Source organism: Felis catus, chromosome B1 (genome assembly GCF_018350175.1).
Source record: "Felis catus isolate Fca126 chromosome B1, F.catus_Fca126_mat1.0, whole genome shotgun sequence".
NCBI classification, from domain to species: Eukaryota; Metazoa; Chordata; class Mammalia; order Carnivora; family Felidae; genus Felis; species Felis catus.
This window is the reverse complement of record NC_058371.1, coordinates 203,647,661-203,672,165: the sequence shown is the minus strand read 5'-3', so window position 1 is coordinate 203,672,165 and position 24,505 is coordinate 203,647,661. Positions and strand designations below refer to the sequence as shown.

General features: G+C 43.1%; 2 protein-coding genes across 4 annotated transcripts in view; one reads left to right on the top strand and one right to left on the bottom strand.

Annotated features, from left to right (window-relative positions):
• The window catches only part of FAM193A (family with sequence similarity 193 member A), a 169,973-nt gene that overhangs the window by 5,617 nt on the left and 139,851 nt on the right, over positions 1-24,505 (top strand). The window lies entirely within an intron of this gene.
• On the bottom strand, positions 11,629-13,076 carry LOC101096727 (heterogeneous nuclear ribonucleoprotein A3-like). Its single transcript, XM_045056942.1, is given in 2 exon segments — positions 11,629-12,884; positions 12,887-13,076. Coding segments are annotated over 2 exon segments (1,023 nt in total). The 5' UTR covers positions 13,044-13,076; the 3' UTR covers positions 11,629-12,018.

Genomic DNA, 24,505 nt, shown 5'->3' with positions numbered 1-24,505 from the left:
TGGGTGGCTCAGTTGGTTAAGCTTCTGACTCTTGAACACAGCTCAGGTCTTGATCTCACGTTTTGTGAGTTCAAGCCCCGTTTTGGGTTCCACATGTAGCCTACTTGAAAAAAAAATTGGGGGTGTAAATTCTGATGGCTTTCTTTTTTCCTTTTTGCACATTCCTCAAACTTTAAGACTTTTCTACAGTGAGTATTACTTACGGAGCAAAAAGATGAATAGTACTTTACAACCTGATATTACCAGCATTTTTTCCTTTTCGAATAAAACTGATCTTGGCTTTTTCGCCTCTTGACAGTTAAACATTTAGGTATTCTATACAAAATAAAAATATTTACACAATCACAGTTGTGTTTTCTGAATGGGTGTGCAAAATTCAGCCACGCCCATGTTATTTGCAAAAACCAGAATTCCTCTATTATGGAAATTGACCCAGTCACTGGCTGTTGGAATATCAACTTACACATAGTTTTCACTCATGGAGGACTCAAAAGGGACTTTAGAGCTGTTTTTGTCATGCTGTTAGAGATTTGTAAAAGGAAGCCATTTGGCGGTAGGGATCAAAGTACACTTCCAAACTGCGATATTAAAGTTTTAAAGTCAGGGGGCACCTGGGTGGCTCAGTCGGTTAAGCGTTCTACTCTTGATTTCGGCTCAGCTCAGGATCTCACAGCTCTGGGATGAAGCCCCGCATAGGACTCTGCTCTGAGTGTGGAGCCTGCTTGGGATTCTCTCTCTCCCTCTCTCTTTGCTCCTCTCATGTTCTCTCTCTTTCTCTCCCTCTCTCTGTTTAAATGAATGAATGAATGAATGAATGAATGAAGTTTTAAAGTCAGAGAAACCTGTTGTAGTATAGGGAGCATTTGTAATAACATAAATCCTTTTCAGCAAGGAAAAGTGGCAAGAAGGAGATACTACTAATAATGTTTAAAGGCCATCCTACAGCACATCCATACATAGTTAGATGGTATGATCATGAATCCCGAGGCACATTGGGGTGTGTTGCAGGCATTGCTGCCGTGATGAAATGAAGTTCAGTCATAACTTTCTCCCTAGTTCACATTTGCCTTAGTGACCTGAGGGAGTATGTCAAATAAAGATCTAGAACCTTATGTGCTTTAACTAAGATTAACAATTTGGTGCAGCTGCAAGGAGCACCTGTGTGATTGAGCATTTTATGCATGTTGCGCACCCATGTAACCAGTACACCAAGATATAGAATATAGATATAGAATATTCCCTGTACCCGAAAGTGCTTCCTTGTTCCTCTTTGCAGTCATCCCACCACTGTTCTGCATTTGGGCTGTATTTGAATTTCTTGTGAAAGTGCTCTGCCAGTGCTCTTTGGCTCAACGTTGAGGTGCACCTGGGGTGTTGACATAGCAACTCAATCATTTTTTTTTATTTTTTTAAATATATTTTTATTTTTTTTAAATTAAAATTTTTTTTAACGTTTTATTTATTTTTGAGACAGTGAGAGACAGAGCATGAACAGGGGAGGGTCAGAGAGAGGGAGACACAGAATCCGAAACAGGCTCCAGGCTCCGAGCTGTCAGCACAGAGCCCGACGCGGGGCTCGAACCCACGGACCGCGAGATCATGACCTGAGCCGAAGTCGGATGCTTAACCGACTGAGCCACCCCGGCGCCCCTTAAATGTATTTTTAAATGTTTATTTATTTTGGTAGAGGGAGAGCACAAGCAGGGGGTGGTGCAGAGAGAGAGAGAGAGAGAGAGAGAGAGAGAGAGAGAGAGAGAGAATCCCAAGCAGGCTCTGCACTGTCAGCTCAGAGCCCTAATGTGGGGCTTGAACTCAAAGACTATGAGATCATGACCTGAGCCTAAATCAAGAGTTGGATCCTTAATCATTTGAGCCACCCAGGTGCCCCATCATCATTCTTTTTCATGGCATACATCTTTTTCCATTGTGTAACTATACCACAGATTATCCGTTCTGATATTGATGGATATTCGGGTTATTTTATTTTATTTACTTTTTTTTTTTTTTTTTAAGTAGGCTCCATACATAACGCGGGGTTTGAACTAACGACCCTGAGATTAAGAGTCGTGCGCTCTACCAACTGACCCAGCCTGGCATCCCAAAGTTATTTTGTTTTATAGCTCATAAGCATATTCTTGTACACGTCTTTTGGTGGACATGAGTACTCATTTCAGTCGAATATATGTCCATATATATCGGAGTGGAGTTGCTAAGTTTATGTGTGGTTTGACTTTAGTAGATATTACCAGGCAGTTTTTCTAAGTGGTTTTATTGTATGCTAATTGAAAAATTAACATGTAGTAAAATTGATATTTTAAAATGTAGAGGATTTTGGATTATATAGACACATCTATGTAGATTAGTATAACCACTACCACTGTTAGGATACAGAACACTTTCTTTGCCCACAAAAGCTCCCTTGTGCAATCCCTGTGAGATCATACTCTCTTCCACCCCCTAAACTCTTGGCAGCTAGTACTTTGTTACTATGATTTTATCTGTTGGAGGAGTCATATAAATGGAATCATATAGCACGTAACTTTTTGAGGCTAGTTTATTTCACTCAGCATAATCACTTTGAGATTCATCCCAGTTGCATATACCAATAATAGATTGTTCCTTTTTACTGCTGAGTAGTATTCCATCGTATGGATATACCACAGTTTATTCATTTTCCCGATGGTGGACATCAAGGTTCTTCCCAGGTTTTGGTGAAAATGAATATAGCTTCTATAAAAACATTTGTGTACAGGTTTTTGTGTGGAATTAAATTTTCATTTTTCTATAGTAGATACTAAGAAGTGGGAGCTGGGTCATATGGTAACATTATAAGAAACTGCCAGACTAGTTTTCAGAGTGGCCATACCTTTTTGACTTTTCACCAGCAATGTTGAGAGTTCCAGTGACTCTGCATCCTTGCTAGCACTACTTGTCCGTAGTTTTTATCTTAACCATTTTAATAGGTGTGGTATGGTGTGGTTTCAGTTTGCATTTCCCTAATGACTACTGATATTAAACACTTTTCATGTATTTGTTTGCCATTCTTGTATCCTCTTGGGTGAAGTGTTTATTCAAGACTTTGACTATTTTTAATTGGGTTGTTTATTTTCTTGCTTTTGAGTTTTGAGAGTTGTTTATAATTCTGGATAGGAGTCTTGTTGAATATGCAATTTGCAAACATTTTCTTACAGTCTGTAGCTTTTTTTTCTTTTTTTGCAAAGAAAAAAATTTAATTTTGATGAAGTTCAGCTTACCAGATTTTTCTTTTAGGAATCCTACTTTTTGCTGTCATATCTGAAAACTCTTTGTTTTACAAAACTTCAGGTTATAAAGATTTTTTTTCCTTATGCTTTCTCCTAGAAGTTGCATAGTTTTACATTTAGATCTGTGATTCATTTTGAGTTAGTTTATATATATCTATATCTATATATATCTATATGTACATATGAACTATTCATATCTATCTATATAGATTCATATTTTTTTTCATATGGATATCCGGTTATTCCAAACCCATTTGTTGAAAGGATATCCTTTCTCCACTGAATTGGCTTTTCACCTTTGTGAGAAATCAGTTGACCTTATTTGAGTGTGGGTTATATTTCTGTACTCTCCGTTCTGTTCCATTGATTTGTGGGTCTGTTTCATTGCCTATACCATGTCTTAATTACTGCAGGTCTTAAAATTGAGCAAGGTGATTTCTCCACCTTCAAAAAAAAAAGTCTTTTAATGTTTATTTCTGAGACAGAGAGAGACAGAGCATAAGCTGGGGAGGGGCAGAGAGAGAGGGAGACATAGAATCAGAAGCAGGCTCCAGGCTCTGAGCTGTCAGCACTGAGCCCGGTGCGGGCCTCAAACTCACAAACTGGGAGATCATGACCTGAGCCACCCAGGCGGCCCTGATTTCTCCAACTTTAAAGAAAAAAATATTTTGGCTATTTAGTTGTTTTGCTTTTCCATATATTTTAGAATAAGCTTGCCTATCTTTACAAATAATTCTTCTGGGATTTGAATAGAATAGTCTTAAATCTATAGATCAATTTGGTGGAAAATTGACACATTTACTATGTTGTTTTCCAATCCATGAACATAGTATGCATCTCTATTTGGTCATTTTTGATTTCCTTTTTTTTTTTTTTTTTAATGGAGATATAATTGACCTATAATTCATGTTTGGTTTCTTTCATTGGTGTTTTGTAGTTTTCAGCAGATGGATTCTGTACATGTTCCTAGATTTATACATAAATATTTAATTTTTTTCAACCTTTGTAAATGGTGTTTTAAAAAAAACTTCAGTTTCATTTATTCATTGCTAGTATATAGAAATGTAATTAAATTTTGTGTGTTTATCTTCTATCCTTTGATCTTGCTAAAATCATATTCTGGGAGTTTTTGTTGGATTCATTAGTATTTTCTGTGTAGAAAGTCATCGTGTCTGAGTAGTGTTTTTTTTTTTTTTTCCTTTGTTTTCTGTTATGTATGCCTTTTCTTTCTTTTTCGTTCTTCATTGCACTGGCTAGGACTTTTAGTACAATTTCCTTGTTCCTGATTTTAGGGTGAAAGCATTCAGTATTTCACCATAAAGTATGATGTCTGCTGTAGATTTTTGTAGATGCCCATTATTAGGTTGAGGAGTTTTATTAATAGATGTTGAATTTTGCCAAATGCTTTTTTGAATCAAATTGATATGATCATGTACTTCTCTTCTTTAGACTGCTAATGTGGTAGATCACATTATTGACTTTTTTTTTTTTTTTTTTGACATTATTGACTTTTAAATATTGACTCAGCTTTGCATTCTGGAATAAACCCTTCTTGGTCATGGTAAATTACTCTTTTTTGGTTATGGGATTCAGTTTAATATTTTGTTGAGTGTTATTGCATTTGTTGTTATGAAATCTATGTCAATAGTTTTCTTATATATTGTTCTTGCCTGGTTTTGGTGTTAGTATAATGTTGACCTGATAAAATAACTTAGGACTTGTTTTTTTCTCTCTATTGTTGTGTGTGCTTTTCAAAGAAAGGGCTCATTTCATCTAAGTTGTTGAATTTATGTGTGTAGAGTTGTCAGTAGTATTCCTTTATTTTTGTTTTTTAAGGTTTTAAGTTTATTTATTTATCTTGAGAGACAACTTGTGCTGCATGCATGGATGTGGGGAGGAGCAGAAGAGAGTAGAGAGCTGAAATCAAGAGTTGGACACTTAACTGAGCCATCCAGGCGCTCCTTGATTTTAGTTTTTAAGTGATCTCTACTCTGCTTGATTTTAGTTTTTAAGTGATCTCTACACCAGTGTGGAGTTGAGCTCATGATCCCAAGATCAACAGTTGCACGCTGCACCGACTGACAGTCGGGTGCTCCTGTAGCATTCCTTTATTGTCCTTTTAATATGTCTGTGAGGGTCTGCGGTGATGTTCCCTTTTTCATTCTTTTTTTTTTTTTTTTTTCTTTAAAAAAATTTTTTTTTCAACGTTTATTTATTTTTGGGACAGAGAGAGACAGAGCATGAACGGGCGAGGGGCAGAGAGAGAGGGAGACACAGAATCGGAAACAGGCTCCAGGCGCTGAGCCATCAGTCCAGAGCCCGACGCGGGGCTCGAACTCACGGACCGCGAGATCGTGACCTGGCTGAAGTCGGACGCTTAACCGACTGTGCCACCCAGGCGCCCCCCCCTTTTTCATTCTTGATATTGAGTATCCTTCCTTTTTTTTCTGCCAGTCTTGCTAGAGATTCTTCAAGTTTTTCATCTTTTTGAAGAACCAGCTCTTTGATTTCCCCCCCCTGTTTTTCTGTTTGTGATTTTGAATTTTTTTGACTGCTTTATTACTCTGCTTTTGGGCTTACTTCGATTTTACTTTTTCTAATTCCTTAAACTACAAGCTTAGATTATTGATTTGAGGCCATTCTTCTTTTCTCTAATATATGTATTTAGTGCTGTAAATTTCCCTGTAAGCCATGCTTTTGCTGTAACCTCCTTGACTCACAGGTTATTTAGAAGTATGTTTAATTTCCTGTTACCGTTCTGTTACTGAGTTCTAGTCTCATTCTAATATGGTCAGAAAACATGCTTTGTATGATTGTAATTTTTTTTTTTTAAGTTTATTCCTTTTGAGAGAGAGACAGTGTGACCACATGTGGGGAAGGGGCAGAGAGAGGGAGAGAGAGAGGCTCTGTAGCCATGGGTCTCGAACCCATGACCTGTGAGATCACAACCTGAGCCGAAGTTGGACACTCAACCGACTGAGCCACCCAGGGACCCCTGTATGATTTTAATTCCTAAGAAATTTTAAGGTTGTATGGTCTGTCTTGGTGAATACTACTTATGGGTATAAAACATATATTCTGCTATTATTGAGTGGAGTGTTCTCTGAATGTTATTTAGATCCAGGTGGTGATGATTTTTTGAATTCTTTTATATTCGTGCTCATTTTTTTGTTTGATGCTAGCATAGCTACTCTAGCTTTCTTTTCATTGATATTTGCATGGTATATTTTTCTATTTCTTTACTTTCAACCTCCCATATAATTATGTTTGAAGTGTGTTTCTTCATAGACAGTTACTTGATTAATTTCCATTCATTATGTATATTTTTACTTCATAATATGTATGTGAAATATACTTATTAACTCTTATTAACCTGAGGCCTTTGTTCCTGGGCCTAATTGCTAGTTGAATATCTATTTGGTGCTAGTGTAGGTTGCTTCTGTCATTGTATAGCTTTCTTTATTGGACTCTTTTTTTTCTTAATCTTTATTTATTTTTGAGAGAGAGAGAGAGAGCGAGTGGAGGAGGAACAGAGAACGAGGGAGACACAGAGTCCAAAGCGGGCTCCAGGCTCCAAACTGTCAGCACAGAGCCTGACGTGGAGCTCGAACTCATGAGCTGTGAGATTATGACCTGAGCCGAAGTTAAATTTTTAAAAAAAATTTATTTATTTTTGAGAGAGAGAGCATGAGCAGGGAGGGGCAGAGAGAGAGAGAGAGAGAGAGAAGGAGACACAGAATCTGAAGCAGGCTGCAGGCTCTGAGCAAGCTGTCAGCACAGAGCCTTATGTAGGGCTCGAACCCACAAACTGTGAGATCATTACCTGAGCCAAAGTCAGATGCTCAACTGACCGAGCCACCCAGGCGCCCCAACCTGAGCCAAAGTGAGATGCTTAACTGACTGAGCCACCCAGGTCTCCTTTATTGGACTCTTGTTGACCCTATAGGCTTTCTGAACTCATTGGCTGGAACACACTGGCATGGAGACACAAGCTGTCTTTAGAGGGACTTTGATCAATACGAGTTGGGATCAAATAATTTGTATCTCATGGACCTACAAAGTATTTATTTATTTTTTTTACCGTAGAAATCAACTTTAGTTTGCCAACTGTCTTAGAGTAATTTCAATAATATATATGGCATTGGTTATCCCATTTCCTGTGGAAATTGATTTTTCCTTTTTAAGATTTTTAAATAATCTCTGCAGCCAATGTGGGGCTTGAACTTACAACCCCAAGATCAAGAGTCATGTGCTGTACCAGTTAAGCCAGTCAGGCACCCTGACATTTTTCTCTTAAATATTTTGAGTACAGTATAAGTTACATCTTGAAACTGAATGAGAAGTTGGGGAATTTAACTTCTTTTGGCCCAGGATGTTTTTAATGACCTTTTTATTTTAGGGGCACCTGGGTGGCCCTCATGGTTCATGAGATTGAGCCCCGAATTGGGCTCCGTGCTGACAAGGCAGAGTCTGCTTCACATTTCTCTCTCTCTCTCTGCCCTGCCACTGCTCGTGTGTGCATGCACACACACGCTCTCTCTCAAAATAAATAAATAAACATAAAAAAAACCCATTTTTTTAAAATTTTATTTTAGAATAATTTTAGACTTACAGAAAAGTTGCCAAGTTAGTATAGAGAGTTCCCATATTCCCTTCAGTCAATTTTTTCTAATGTTGATATCTTATGTAACCTTGGTATATTTGTCAAAACCAAGAAATTGGTTATTTATTTATTTTTATTTTTTTTATTTAAAAAAAAATTTTTTTTCAACGTTTATTTATTTTTGGGACAGAGAGAGACAGAGCATGAACGGGGGAGGGGCAGAGAGAGAGGGAGACACAGAATCGGAAACAGGCTCCAGGCTCTGAGCCATCAGCCCAGAGCCCGACGCGGGGCTCGAACTCACGGACCGCGAGATCGTGACCTGGGCTGAAGTCGGACGCTTAACCGACTGCGCCACCCAGGCGCCCCTATTTATTTATTTTTGAGAGACAGAAGTGAGTAGGAGAGGGGCAGAGAGAGAGAGAGGGAGACACAGAATCTGAAGCAGGCTCCAGGCTCCGAGCTGTCAGCACAGATCTCTGTGCGGGGCTTGAACTCACAAACTGGGAGATCATGACCTGAGCCGAAGTCGGACACTTAACCGACTGAGCCACCCAGGTGCCCCGTTTTAAAAAAAATTTTAACGTTTATTTACATTTGAAAGAGAGAGACAGAGACAGTACGCGAGCAGGGCAAGGGCAGAGAGATGGAGACAAAATCTGAAGCAGGCTCCAGGCTCTGAGCTGTCAGCACAGAGCCCGACGTGAGCCTTGAACTCATGAGCTGTGAAATCATGACCTGGGCCGAAGTCAGATGCTCAATCGACTGAGCCACCCAGGCGCCCTATAAAATTGGTACAATATTATTGACCACAGACTTTATTTTCATTTCACCAATTTTTCCACATATACTCTGTTTCTATTCCAGGACCCAGTTTAGGACATCATCTTGCATTTAGTGGCCCAGAATTTTAGTTTTGATTATTTTTAGCTGCCTCATCTATGGGATGGGAAGATTAATTTTTATTTTTCTGAAGGAAGGCCTACAAAAAGCTGAATAATATTTATGTTTAAAGTATGATAGTAATTTTATATTAATGCCAAAATTCAGTGAAATTGTTAAGTAGTAGTTTGCTGCAATCTAATTCTTTTTTTTTCTGATTCTCTTCATTCTTCTGTTAATGCTTGGTAATTACTCCACTGTTGAAAGTAGCCCAGCAATGTAAACATTCCCTCCAAGTTCTTGTGGAGAGGTTAGTCCCTTCTTTAGAGGCCAGTGAAGGAAGGTGAGGACTTGCCCCTGCAGGTGCATCCCTGGTTGATGGTCAGTACAGCTTAGAGAAGAGAGTCGCCAGCCCCTTGCCAAAGCTGTTTGGTTTCTTTGGATAAAGAAATCCCATAAATGAATTCTTGAGCGTGCTTATAATATTGCTGTTGCTTTCTGTTTTTAGAAGAATAAAAAACAGCATCCCTTATTAACTGGCTTAAATGGCAGCTACTGTCAACATTCTCCCTTCTTTTAAAAGAATAATAGGTCAGTTATATCTCAGTTTAAAAAAGGTTATTAGGAAAGTCAGGTCTGTCAAGCAGTCATTACAGTTCAATGCCTGTCCACAAACTGCGAGTTGGACTGGTTTTTTTATGTTTGCACATTTTGTAGGTGCCCACACCAGTATCGTGGTTGGAATGCTGGGATCGGCAGACCATAGACTCGTAGGACTGTAGAACTGGACAGGCTACAGCACAGCGCATGTTTTTGCTGAGCCTATATTTGCTCACCGAGGAAGCTGAGGCCCCAAGAGTTGAGTTGGGAAAATCCCTCTAATTGTCCTAGTCAGCTTCCCCTCTTGCACCTTTCAACTCCTGGTGGCGCTGGTCACTTACCAGTGATCTACCCGAGATGCAGAAAGCCACCTGTTATCCTTGCCTTCCTTGCTCTAATCTCTGTCGATACGTTTTCTGTAAGCTCTTCTCTGGGAGCGTGCTCTGCACTACATCCTCCCCCCTCCAGGTAACCCTGCCTCTTGTCTGAGCATTTGGGGGTCCCCGCTCTCCTCGGATGACACCTGAACTCGCTCTTCCACGCCTTGCCTGACCGACTGTCTGGCTGAGTGGAGAGGCTCTCCTCCTGGCTCCTGCTTCCTTCCGCTTTGTTGTCCTGCTGCTGTCGCCGCCTGTGTCTGACCCGGTAGCCGTCACACCGTTCTGCTTGCAAGATGTGGCTGTGTCCTTCTCGTCGGTGTGCCTTTGTTGGTGCTGGTGCTGCAGTGTTTCTTTCCCTTCTTTGCCCAGTTAACTGCTGTTTCTTTCTAAGAGGTCATGGGCTGTCCCTGTGGGAAGTGTGCCTCCTTCATCCTCAGCCAGGCTGTGGGCTGTGGCCGCCCTTCTGGGTTCCCTTGGTGTCTGTCCTTAGCTCAGCCACCACACGCAGACTGGATTGCAACCCCTAGTTCCCTGGGACGTTTTCTTCCAAACCCTGCTCTGTGCCCATAGCGCACGCCCAGAAAGTGTGGCTCTGCGGACAGTCTGGCTGGTGTCAGCTCCTGCAGGTCCTGCCTCTTTCCCTTTTTTTCTGAAATGTGCTGTATTCTTTGTCTAATGTGGAAGAAAGCGTTGCACTCTTTTTCCAAAGTCAATCTTATATTCCAGGGGTTCTTACCTGATAGATTTTAGTGAGTCTGGTTAACCCATGGAAACTCACTGCAGAATTTATGTGAGTACATAGTCTTGAAGTCTGTTCAAAACCTCTCTGTTCTTTCTCTCCTGGGTCTGCAGTCTTTCATCCTTTATTGGGTTATTTTCCTTAGCATTCAGATTTTTTTTTTTTTAATTTTTATAAAAAAATTTTTTTTTTACATTTATTTATTTTTGAGAGACAGAGAGAGACAGAGTGTGAGCAGGAGAGGGGCAGAGAGAGAGAGGGAGACACAGAATTCGAAGCAGGCTCCAGGCTTTGAGCTGTCAGCACCGAGCCCGACGCGGGGCCGAACTCACGGACCGTGAGATCATGAGCTGAGCTGAAGTCTGACGCTTAACCACTGAGCCACCCAGGCGCCCCTAGATTTTGAATTGCCCATCTTCCCTTCCCCCTTAGTCCTTCTCTTGACCTTGCTTAACCACTTAAGATACCTTTCAGTCTGACCCTGTTCTGCCTGTTGCCACCAAATAACTTGAAATACTGGTTAATAATATTGGTTAATATTGGTTGCTTCTACTTTCTTTATCCTGGGTTCCTGTTTTATTCCCTTATCCGCCTATCACCTTAATCAACCTTCCCAGAGGTCATTGAGTGATAATATTGTCACCAAATCCTGTTGTTCAATCCTGATGTCCTCTGAGCTTGTTGCACTTGATGGTGCTTATATACACCTTTCTGGAGTCTCTTTTGCCTTCTTTAAATGGCACCGTCCTGGCTCTCCTCCTTACTCTTGGCTTTGGTTGTGCTCACCGGTTCCTGCACTTAAGACACTCAGTTTGATGCAGGTGATTCTACGTCCCACTCTTCCTCTCAGGTTCATTCTTACACTTGATGATTTTAACGTGTGGTAGAGATTTCTGATAACAGCAACTGGTTGATCAGCCCGCCTGTAACACTGGGGCTGTATGTACTTGCTTCCCGAGTGATGGTTGAGGACTTTCCCCTCATCTCTGGCAAGTGAACTCAGCCTGTCCATGTTTATGTATTTTATTTTATTTTATTTTATTTTATTTTATTTTATTTTATTTTATTTTATTTTATTTTATTTTATTTTATTTTATTTTATTTTATTTTATTTTATTTTATTTTATTTTATTTTATGTTATTTTATTTTATTTTATTTTTTTGAAAAGTTAAAAATTCCTTAATTTTTTATTCCTGGTACCACTACCACAATTTACAGGGCTATATACCTGATGTAATGAAAAGAGAAAGAAAAAGACAAAGCTACAACAGATAAAAGACCTCAGGAATGTACATCTAATTGACGCTACATTGCATTAATCAATAGCTGCACTTTTTGCAAACTGTGGCTATGACAGTCCTGAACAAGAAGGGTTTCCTGTTTAAGCTGCAGTAACTTTTCTGACTATGGATCATCGTTCCTTCTGTGGCAGATTTTTACAGTTCCTCTAATGCATTTGGGACGACTGTCTCAAAGTATCCTGCAGCTTTCCTGACAACTCCTCGCTCTCGCTCCTGCTAAGAACTGTAGCCCTTTTCTTCTGAAAATTTTTAGAACCTTCTGCTACCATATCCACCACTTCCACCACCAGATCCATAACCACCACCGTAGGGACTGCCCGAGCTTCTTCCACCAAAACTGCCCCCCTTCATGGGTCCATAATTTGATTGCTGTTGTCCACTGTAATTTCCAAAATCATTATAGTTCCCACCACCACCATAGTTACCTCCAAAATTTCCTCCTTCATTGTAACCATCATATCCTCCACCACCATATCCACCTCCTTGGTTTCCATATCCTGGTCCACCTCCACCATAGCCTCCTCTACCTCCAGAACCAGGCCCACCACCATGGCTGCCACCATCACCTCCAGATCCATTACATCCACCATCACCTCCTCCATAGCTACCTCTGTGGCCACCACCTCCACCACTGTAGCCTCCTCTTCCACCAAAGTTTCCTCCGCGACCCATAAAGTTGCCGGATCCACCTCCACGACCTCTTTGCGATCCAGCAGACTGCATTTCTTGTTTAGAAAGGGCCTTTTTCACTTCACAGTTATGCCCATTAATAGTGTGGTATTTCTGAACAACAATTTTATCAACTGTATCATGATCATCAAAAGTTACAAGAGCAAATCCTCTCTTTTTTCCACTCTGCCTGTCCTCCATAACTTCTATGGTTTCAATCTTGCCATACTTTTCAAAGTAGTCTCTCAAATTATATTCTTCTGTATCTTCTTTAATGCCACCAACAAAACTTTTCTTCACAGTTAGATGGGCACCAGGCTTTACAGAATCCTCTCTAGAAACAGCTCTCTTTGGTTCCACTACACGCCCATCAACCTTGTGTGGTCGAGCACACATTGCTGCATCCACCTCCTCCACACAAGAGTAAGTCACAAAACCAAACCCCTGGAACGTCTTGTTTGGGGGTCTCTCATCACCACACAGTCTGTAAGTGTGCCCCATTTTTCACAATGTTCTCTTAAACTATCATCTGTAGTTTCAAAGCTCAAACCACCAATAAACAGTTTTCTCAACTGCTCTGGTTCCTTTGGATCATGGCCCTCCATTTTGAGACCGGACTCGCCTCTTCCAACTCGAGTTCCCAGCCTGTCCATGTTTAGACTAAATTCTTCCCTTCACATTACAGAATGAGTAGTGAGGTTTGTTTACTACCTAATTTATCACAATACTTTTTTTTTTTCTAATTAATTTAAAATTTATTTTTTAGGGGCGCCTGGGTGGCTCAGTCGGTCAAGCGGCCGACTTTGGCTCAGGTCATGATCTCACGGTCCGTGAGTTCGAGCCCCGCGTCAGGCTCTGTGCTGACAGCTCAGAGCCTGGAGCCTGTTTCAGATTCTGTGTCTCCCTCTCTCTGACCCTCCCCCATTCATGCTCTGTCTCTCTCTCAAAAATAAATAAACGTTAAAAAAATTTTTTTTAATTTATTTTTAAAATATATATTTATTTTGGGGAGAGTGCAAGTGGGGGAGGGACTGGGAGAGGGGGACAGAGGATTCAAGGCAGACTCTGTGCTGACAGGCTCACAGAAGTGAGCCCAATGTGGGGCTCAAACTCATGAACTGAGAGATCATGACCTGAGCTGAAGTCGGATGCTCAACTGACTGAGCCACACAGGTGCCCCATCAAAATAAGTTTCTTTTAAAGATTTTTTTCTATTTTTATGTATGTATGTATGTATTTTTTAAATGTTTATTTTTGAGAGAGAGAGAGAGAGAGAGAGGAGAGATACCATGAGTGGAAGAGGGGCAGAGAGAGAGAGGGAGACAGAATCCAAAGCAGCCTCCAGGCTCTGAGCTGTCAGCACAGAGCCCAACATGAGGCTCAAACTCACAACCCCGAGTTTAAGAGTCAAACGCTCCATTGAGTAAGCCAGCCAGGCACCCTTCACAATCAGTTTTTGCCTAAAGATGTATGTGGTTGTGCTTTGGACACAGTTTCTGTATCTGTCAGGTAAGACTATGCTAGGTAAACCTAAGGATCTTTTCCACCTTTGTTACTTTTTGATGGTCAGTCCTTTGGTCACACACTTTCAGAGATCACCCATCACCTACTGTGGAGGTCTCTTAAGTGAGGGGTGCTTGAGAGGCGCACTAGGAGTGCATCAGGTGCTCCCTGCTGCTGCGGGAAGAATGCTTTAGTGCCTCCATTTCCCAGTAAGACATTATGCCTAGCAAACCCTTGTTACGTGAACTGAGATTGGTGCCCTCACTTGCCCTGTATTTGAGGCACGAGTCTTGCATCGTTGCTGAGGTGTCCTGCGGCAGGAGAGGAAGTTTGTTCCCTGACAGTGTGAAGCCTGTGGCAGTTAGAGAGTGCTCGTTAAGTATGTTCGTGAATTCTGCTGCCTAATTTTAATTAAAGAGGTCTCCACAAAATAGGTAGTCTTCACAGAAATCCTGGATTGAAGACAGTGCCAATAATGAAAGCGTATGCAACAATCAGGAAATTGATGGCACCTCCTCTGCTTCCTGCATAGGCTCTTTGTTAGCCACGTAATGAAGTCAGGAAAATGATCTAAGCAGAGCTGAGAACCGACTCTCAAAGACGATTTGAAGTGTGGAGTTACGTGCAGTTTTATTAATGATGAGCCATACCCAGAGTGGTTATCTTGCCTTGAAATGTCAGGGAGGGAAAGTAGCGAGCCTTTATAGTCAGCAAAGTGTTTGCAAACTAAGCGAGAAACAGCTGTAAATTTTGTAGCAGTGTTTAAAGTTCTCCATAACTCGATCTGGTACTTTATAACATTTCATTAAGCTTAAGGATGAGCTCCTGAGGGTTTATATTTCTGAAAGTTCAGATGCAGCAGCAGCTCTGGCTAATTGCACAGACAGACATGCAATACGGAGAATTAGGAGGATACAACATTCCGGAAACGACAGACGGAACAGGTCTCTGGGCTGGGCTCCCGAGAGTGACTTCCAGAACAGAAAGTACAGCGTTCAGCTGTGGGGTTGGTCGGGCCAGTCTTTGGCATGTGCTGTGCTCACCTAGCACTCAGAGCCGGAGTAGCCACCTAGCATTGGGGGAAGTTTGTTCTCCAGCGGCGGGGAGTGGGGAGGCAAGAAGGCTGAAATAGTACAGAGGAAACAAGATGGCACCAAAATAAATACATTCCTTTGTCAGCAAATACTTTCAGAGTATTCATAGAAAGTATTGCAGAAGGTTTGAAAAATTAAATTGTTAAAATAAATTATGATGGATACATAATGGGGGGTTTGCTCTGGGATGATGGAAACACATGCTTTTTTTTTTTTTTTTTTTAAGTTTATTTTAAGAGAGAGAGAGTGTGTGCAACCAGGGGAGGGACAGAGAGAGAGAGAATCCCAAGCAGGCTGTGTGTTGTCAGTGTGGAGCCCAAACACAGGGTTCGATTTCACGAACTGTGAGATCAAGACTTGCGCTGAAACCTGCTTCTAAACAGGTTTTGTGATAGGGTCCCCTCCCTAAGGAGAGAGAAAAGGAAGGAAGGAAGGAAGGAAGGAAGGAAGGAAGGAAGGAAGGAAGGAAGGAAGGAAGGAAGGAAGGAAGGAAAAAAAATTTCAAGGTAATCTGGCTGTGTGCCTATGAGACAACAATCCCTCACGACCTTGTAAACTGAGACTACTTAATCAGACTGCAGGTATATGTGTGTGTTACCATATGTGGGAGACAAAGAAATAGAAAATATATTTTTTAAAACCATGCCACGTGACGTTCGGTGTCAGTTCTTTGGGTACGAACCCAGCTGAGTGGTGCTGGCACCAATAAAGTTGTTTCCTGGAGATTAAAAAGCCTCGGTGTCGCGAGTCTGCGAGAATCCTGGTGCAGTTTCAAGTTACGCTTTCTGTAGATTCAGGTTGAGGACTTTTGTGGTGTGTGTGTGTGACGCTGAGTATCCTAGAGCATACGTATCCTGAAGTGATTTTTTAAAAAGTTTTAAGTAATCTCTACATGCAGTGTCGGGCTTGAACTCACAACCCTGAGATCAAGAGTCGTATGCTCCATCAACTGAGCCAGCCGGGAACCCCGAAATGATTTCTTTAATTAACAGGGGTTTGTGGAAAAATAAGGTATAACCGGCGATGGGGCAGCCACTGTATTTATTTAAAAAAAAAAATAAAGAGTTTTGGGTAGGGTAGGATGGCAGAAAGAACAGCACATGTGAATTTTATTCACCACGTGATGCATAAGTAAGTTCTTACAGCGACAAATGGAAGCCAGAGTCATACAAGGGATCAGCCTGAGCCCTTTACAAAAGGAGTGAATCTTTACGGTGTTTTGTCATGAGATGGAGCCTAAGTATGAGCTTTGCTGGTTGTCTTGTGGCAAAATTAAGAGCACTGCTTATTCTGAAGGCGAATTGAGTGTTTTTCTTTTACACAAAGACAAGTGTTGTAAATTTGCTGATCTTTTCTGTAATAATAAGGGGCTTTCAGTAGAAAGCTACCTAACAAATTCAGTGTTTTTGAGAAAATAAACAGTTAATCTGCCCCCTCAAGGTAAAGGTGACATTTTAACAATGAGTGGAAAATTGCTTTTCGAAAGAAACTCTTGCTGTGGAGAGCATCTTGAAGATGGGTGTTTAGAGTTGCCGCCACTGTGTTTTGTTTTGTTGCTAAGAATATAAATAGTCATCTTACTGCACACTTAAACTGGGGGATGAAACTGTTATGCTGTCTATAGAAGCTTTTTGGAAAGTTTATTTTTGAGCTTATTAAAAACACAAAAACGTGATATGCCTCTAGATTACTGTAAAAACAAAGAACTGTGAGGAAGATAAACGTTGACTAGCTGAGGGGGGCCTGGGTGGCTCACTCAAGTCAGTTAAGTGTCTGACTTTGGCTCAGGTCATGATCTCGCGGTTTGGGAGTTTGACCCCCAGATCAGGTTCTCTGTTGTCAGTGCAGAGCCCGTGGAGCCCGCTTCGGACCCTCTGTCCCTCTGCCCCTCCCCCGCCTCTGCCCCTCTCTCTCTCTGCCCCTCCCCCGCCTGTGCTCACTCTCTCAAAAATAAACAAACATTTAAAAAATTTGACTAGCTGAATTTCAGCAGAAATCTTTGTGAATTGATTGATGGGAATGAAAATTGATGAGCATGATTTAGTAAGTGCAAATGATATATAGTATTTCTTCCATTTAGATCCGTGTGTATTTAAGGGAGAGGGACCTTTTTCAGTAAAGACTGCTGGTAAAACCAGCTTTCTAAATAATTGAATTTATAGTGCTCCAAAGATCTGGTTTTAACACAAAGTATATTATACCAAGATTTTGAAAAATAATAAAGTACATTGTCACACTGGCTTCCTTAAATTTTCTTCTCACGATTCTTTGTGATATAAAAAAGTTCTTCAGGTTTGTTAGTAAGTATGCAAAAAGGATTTCATTTTATTTTATTTATTAAAAAAAATTTTTTTAACGTTTATTTATTTTTTGAGACAGAGAGAGACAGAGCATGAATGGGGGAGGGGCAGAGAGAGAGGGAGACACAGAATCGGAAGCAGGCTCCAGGCTCTGAGCCATCAGCCCAGAGCCCGACGCGGGGCTCGAACTCACGGACCGCGAGATCGTGACCTGAGCTGAAGTCGGACGCTCAACTGACTGAGCCACCCAGGCGCCCCAAGGATTTCATTTTTAAAAAAATGTTTATTTTTGAGGAGGTGGGGACCAGTGGATATGAAGCGGGCTCTGTGCTGACAGCAGGAAGCCTGTTGCAGGGTTCAAACTCATGAACCCTGAGATCATAACCTGAGCTGAATCCAGCTGAGCCGCCCAGGTGCCCCCAAAATGATTTCATTTTTATCTTATTGTATGTTTTTTCGTTTTGTGTATTTTTTATTGTATGTCCGTTATATTCATCAACTGCATCTGAATGCCTGCTGTGTTACTGGTAAGAGATATAGGACGATCTCCAAGCCATGTCCTTGAGCCATGCCGGGATGTACAGTCTGTTATGTGGGTGGGGGTTGTGTGCACTCCGGTCTGCCTAACCGAGAGTCCTTCCGGAGGAGTCCACCTTCTGGTGGGCAAGGAGGACCTCTCTCCAGCTGGGTCCTCTCCACCTTTCTCCCTTTACCTCGTGTTTTCTCATTCATTACATCTGGACCTGGGCTCCCTCTCTCTGCTCTCCAGGAAGGCTTTTTCTCCCACGTCCTTTTTCTGTTCCTGCTCCCCTTTCCTTCCTCTGGTTCTGCCTCCTGAGAGGCCTGCTCTTCTTTGTTATTCCAGGCTTGTTTCTGCCTTCTCCATTCAGCTTGCCCTGATTCTCTCGACTAAAGCAATTACCTTGAATGACACTGAACACACTTGCATTTACCTATGCATTTATGGCCTTTTACTAGATTAGAAGTTTATTGAATGAAGAAAGATTTTAAAGCATAGTACCTTGTTCAGAGCTGAAAAGTGTTTGTTGAATGACTCAAATGAGATGTAGAATTAGAATTTTTTTTAAGTTGTTTAAAAACTTCACTATAACATTTGTTATGTAGAAATTTTCTACCGTGTGGATTTAGACAGAGTCTAGCTAACTTAGTCCAGATTTTCAAACATACTAAATTAAAAGGCTTAGTGAAACATTCTAGGCCAGTATTTCCCACAGCAAGGTGTGAATGCTGTTACCAGGTATAGTTACCACAGTGTAAGGAAAAATAAGAGGGGCATTACTATGCAAAAGGAGGGATGATTATTTGGGGAATTGGGACTTAAGTCTTAGGAGGTGACTGGCTGGATACGTTTTCTTGTGTACAAAGTCGGTTCCAGATTTTAATTGATTCTGGAGTGTGGAAGATAACATTGTCTTTCCTTTCTTGTGGCCTGGAAACTCATGATTGGGTAGGGTTAAGTCTTTAGATCACTCTGGGGCTTGAACAGTTTGTTTCAGTATTGACCAGTTACTTACTGAAACACTGGGGGGCTCACTCATGCAGCCTCTTGTAAAGAGCCAACTGATCAGAAAGAAACTCGTGTGGGGCTGAGAAATTGTAATAGAAATGTTGTTGCTAACAGGGGTGGACTGTAACTTTCTAAAAACTGAATTTTATTTAGCAGTAATATGAAAGCAGTTCAAAGTGGGTTTATTCAGTCATATTTAAACTGTTTAATGAGCTTAGTGCTATTTGTCAGTTTTTTTATTTTTAAAAAACATTTTTTTAGAGTGTATTGTATTTTTGAGAGAGAGAGAGAGAGAGACAGAGACAGAGACAGAGACAGACAGCATGAGCAGGGGAGAAGCAGAGAGAGAGAGCAAGAGAGAGAGGGAGACACAGAATCCGAAACAGGCTCCAGGCTCTAGGCTGTCAGTACAGAGCCTGACACAGGGCTGGAATTCACCAACCGTGAGATCATGACCCTAGCCAAAGTTGGACGCTTAACCGACTGAGCCACCCAGACACCCCATTTGTCACTTTTAATAGTGAAGAGTTCTGGTGTTTAATATCCTGAAAGACTCTTTTTTAAAAAAATATTTATTTATTTTTGAGAGAGAGAGAGAGAGAGAGAGAGAGAGAGAGAGAGAGCGAGCATGAGTGGGGGAGGGGCAGAGAGAGGGAGACACAGAATCCGAAGCAGGCTCCAGGTTCCGAGCTGTCAGCACAGAGCCCCACGCGGGGCTCGAACCCACGAACCGTGAGATCACGACCTGAGCCACCCAGGTGCTCCACATCTTGAAATGCTCTTGGGAGCTGTGAGGAAGACTCCAGGCAAACCTGAGATGTGTCTTCCTTCATCATGTATTTAGAGCATCTATTATGTCAGGAGTTGTTCTTGGCACTGAGGACACATCAGTGAACAGAGCTCACAAAGATCTCCTTGTCCCTTTTCATGGGAAGAGACAGTAAATTAATGAAGTGGTAGGATGGTGAGCGATAAAGCAGGTGTGTGGGCATGACGCTTCCAGGGTTAAGTGGGGGGATCCGGGAAGGCCTACTGAGCAGAGACACAAAAAGGCAATGAGGGAGCAGAGCTGTGTGGACCTATGGATAAGAGTGTTGTGGACAAAGGAAACAGCAGGTGTCGAGGTCCTGTGACTCTCCTTTATAATTTTAGCTAATTCTACTAAAGTAAAAGATGCTTTCACAATCATTTGGGCTGAAATCTTTATCTCGAATCTGGTCACAAAGTCACAGATTTCTGGATGGTCCTATTCACGTGTTCATCCTTAGAATTGTGGGACTGGCATATTGTCATGCTGAACGGAATTTGACTTCGTCTCCTTCAGATGCTCTTGAAAGTGGAGCTGTATTCTTAGGGGCAGATGCTGGATAAGTCACTTGGATCTGGAGGTTAGGTTTTCACAGCTCATGTTAAATAACAGACACTTCGAGCGTGGCTTCTGAAATTGTGACTGACTTCTAAATAGCCCAGCACTCGTTCACTTCAGCAGTAGTGAGTGGAGTCTGCAGTTGCCATGTGCTCATTCTAGGGGCTAGTTTCAATCTGTGCTTCGTGGACACATCATCTTTCTTGGGTTTCTACCTGCAGGGTTGAGTCCGTTGTGTTCAGGTCTTCCATTTGTAAGAAAGCAGTACATTCCGTCAGCCGTTGCAAACTTGGTCATTTTAAGTTCACAGAGTAATCCTGAGCCAAAGAGGCAACTCTGAATAGCCTACTTAAGAGTTTGGATGATGTGCTCTAAGCCAAACCTCCACGGTTTTCCTCCATGTATTTTAGTTAATTCCCTATGCTTTAAACATGTCCTAAGCATTCCCTGAACTGCGCAAGAATCGCACGGCTGTCGGTCTCATCTGTTTGCTCCTCCTTGCAGGGGTCATGGCACAGTCTCTGGTGTGTGACACCTCTCTTGACTGGAACACTTGAGATCTTTTCTCCCCTTCATTATTGAAGTCCCCTGATGACACAGGAAATAAGCCTTCCCAGGGTTGGATGTAAGGCAGCGTGCAGTTTGGAGGAAGGTATGCGAAGCACCCCATGGGCACGGGACTCGGAGGGCTCCTTCCTAGAGCAGAGCTTGGCCAGAGGGGCCCTGGCTTGATTTTAGTCCTCCTTCCCTGGGCTGGGAGCTTTTGTTCCAGCCAAATCTCCCACTCAACTGGGCTGCGTCTGATCAGTCTCCTAGATCCAAGTGGAGCTTTCCAAGGGACCACACCAGTGCCTCGTCCCCTCCCTCCTGCCCCTCCCCGCCCCGTCCTGCTGTCTGTTGTATTCAGGGTTTTTCAGATGGCAGGAAACAGAAGGCCGCTCGGTTTAACTTCGAGCACTGCCGTACGTGGGCAGCTGTGGCACCCTGCCTGTACCATCGCTGCTTCTGGATGTGAGCTGGCTTTGCCGAGCCTGTCTTCTGGCGGGGGCCCGCCTTGTCTCGGGGTCCTGCTCTTTGGTGATTCTGCCTGCAGTGTGGCCTGAGTCCTTCCTTTTCGCAGCCTCTAGTGATTTCTGGCTGATGTCGCTTTGTATTTTGATTCCCATTTCTCAGAAGTGGACTAGGGCATGTTTTCATGCTAGGTGTCATCTTGGGTCCCTGGGCACGCTGGGGTGGGCTGCCTCTCCTCCTTACCTCCCACCCCTCTGTAGGCATGAAGGAGAGGGCAGGGCCTGGGCTGCTAAGCAGGGGGAGACTGTGAGGACACTCCCTGATGAGAGCCACCTTGCAGACAAGCTTGGGGACACACACCTGCTAGAACGGTGCTAACACCTGTTAGAACAGTGCTAAATTTCTGTTTCGTTCTGTGTAAAAAACTAGGAGTTTGGAAGGGAGGGGCTTCCCTCCCTGAGATAGAAAAGTTAATTTTATTTAAAGATGTCTTGGGAGAGTTTTGACCGATATATGTACACAGTGAAATCCTAGACCAGAACTTTTTATTTATCACTTTCTAAATTTTGCTCAGGATGTCAAAACCGATTATAAAGACTGAATTTCAACTAAAAGGTAAGCTCAAAGTAACATTTCAGGCTTTCTTTTTAATCCCCTTTCCCCCTAAATGAAGTCCTTCACGGTGCCTAAAGGAAACCAGATTGTCCAAGAATGTGGCCTCACAGCAAAGGCTGGACTGGGGACCTGGGCATTTTTCCAGCCTTGCCAGGAATTCATTCACTGTGTGACCCGGAGAGTCTCTTGTCCTCCTCTGATTTGTAAAATGAGAGATTTACGTAAGATTAAAGGTTGCAGGCTAGTAGGCCTGGCTGCTAACTTGTGGGTGGGAGCTGTCAGTAGGCCAGGTAGTAGGGAAGCCTGTGCCACGCCCTGCCCTGCTGGGGAACTGGGGTCAGGGGCCTGGAGGAGGAGCAGTGGGAAGTGCCCTGGTGCGACCTTGAGCGCTGGGGCCAGAGTTTGGGTCTTTGGATTAAGGGCAGATAGAGACAGGTAAGGGCTTTGAAAAGCAGTGCAGACATCCCCCGCTGCAGTGAGGGCCATGGTTTGGCCCACATCTGAGACACCTGGGAGAGTGAGGTGGGTTGAATGTGGGAAGGTCAAAGCAGATTCTTAGGAGTCTGACTTCAGGCACCATTTCCCCCTGGAATAGGAAATACCCCGGAAGGGCTTGGCCTGGGGGCAGGTCTCACACTGTGTTAGTTGCCTCAGTGTAGGACCTCCTACTCCTTGATTCACAGCACATGCCCAGCATCAAACAGGTGTCAGTGTCCTTCTGCCTTCTCCCCTATTTGCCTGCTTCATTTTATGCTCCTTACTCCCCCTGCCCCCACTTCTTTTTTTTTCTTTTTTTTAATTTTTTTTTCAACGTTTATTTATTTTTGGGACAGAGAGAGACAGAGCATGAACGGGGGAGGGGCAGAGAGAGAGGGAGACACAGAATCGGAGACAGGCTCCAGGCTCTGAGCCGTCAGCCCAGAGCCTGACGCGGGGCTCGAACTCACGGACCGCGAGATGGTGACCTGGCTGAAGTCGGACGCTTAACCGACTGCGCCACCCAGGCGCCCCCCCCCCCCCCCCCGCCTCCACTTCTTAATCTGCTCTCGTCTGATAGGTTTGCTTATGTAGACAGGCATGAATCTCTTGAATCTCTCTTTTCAGAGATTGCGTGTATTTGCTTATTTCCAAGTGGTGCGGAGGCACAGGTCTTGTTCTCGCTTCTTCACGCAGCTCCGTGTCAGATCGTCTGTTGGTGCGTGTGTCACGTTTGTCCATCTGTCCCCACGAGTGTCTGCTGAGTGCTGGATTGTCAGGCTGTGGACAGACCTGGAGGGCCTTGTCTGACACTCTGACACTGGTTTTAATCTGTGGGAACATGGGAGGGTGTTGAGCAGAAGAGTGATGTACTGTGACTTAGGTGGGTGTAAGGGGCAAAGACTGAAGCAGGAAGACCAGTTAGAGGCCTGGTGTCAGGCGTGGGGTGGGCATTTGGCGGGGGGCTGGGGTGCACCCCCTTGATTTCTGCGTATGGGATGGGCGCAGGTGTCTTATCAGGAACGCGGGTGTTCTGCGCCCAGGCAGGCTGTCCCCCACACTAAACTTGCTGGGTCTGCTCTCCTTCTGGTTTCTTTGCGTTGGATGACTCCCTGGTTCTCTGGTTCACTGCTGCCACCGTGTACATTTGGTTTTGGACATGTTGAGCCCCCTGGCCTTGAGACGACCAAGGCAGATGTGGATTAGGCAGTTGTACCATCAACATCTGAGTTTTGCCCTTCTCTGTGCCCGCGGCTCCCTTCCCGCCGCGAACGATGGTCTGTTTTGCTCCCAAGCTGGGTCTTTGCCCTTCCTACCTTCTCTGCTGTGGCCTCTTCTCTACCTCTAGTTGTGGGGTTTGTTCTGCCAGGCTTCACATGGTGTTCTGGGTTATTTACGCTGATGTGAGTGTCATCTAGTTGTATCTGTGGAACAAGGTGAGCGTAGGGTCCTCCTGCTCCACTGTCTTCGCAGCCCTCTGCACCATAGGCATCTGAGCCCCAGACCAACGCCTGAGGGTTGAGTGTGTCTTAATGGTGTGGATGCGGCTGGTGGAGGGAAGGCATTGGTGAGGAGAGGCCAGGAATGAGCCCTCGAGGTTCTGTAACACTCAGAAGCTGTGACCCCTCTTGCATTATTAATGCCTACATCTAACTGCCTGAAATAGACTTCGAACAGAGGAATTTTCAATAAATATTACATGCTTAGCTTTTTTTATTACATGAATTAATCATTTGGCGTTAATTAAAAAATGAAAATGAAAATCAGAAGCAACATTTATTTATCAATTAATTCTGGTTACCAAAGAATTATTTGGGTACAGGTACTAGGTCTCTGTCCTGTTGGAAGTGTTGAAAAGCTGAATGAAATAAAAACTTACTTAGAATAAAAGGTTCCCACCCTTTTGGGTTCATGACCCTCCTCTGGGAAAGGAGGCCTAACGTCCTCCCCCTCTGTTTGCTGGTTCACACTCCTCTGACTGACTCCCTTCCAAATACTGGACTTGCTCCTGGCCCAGGCCCTGCGTTAGGGAGAGTGCTGACCCCCCATCCAGGGGAGAGGGAGGGAGCAGGGACAGCGCCTCGTCTGTGTGGGGGGGCTTGGAGTGTTTCCCCAAGTGAAAGGAGTCAGGGTTGATGCCCAGCGAGTGAGCAGAATCTGGTCAGTGGCACTG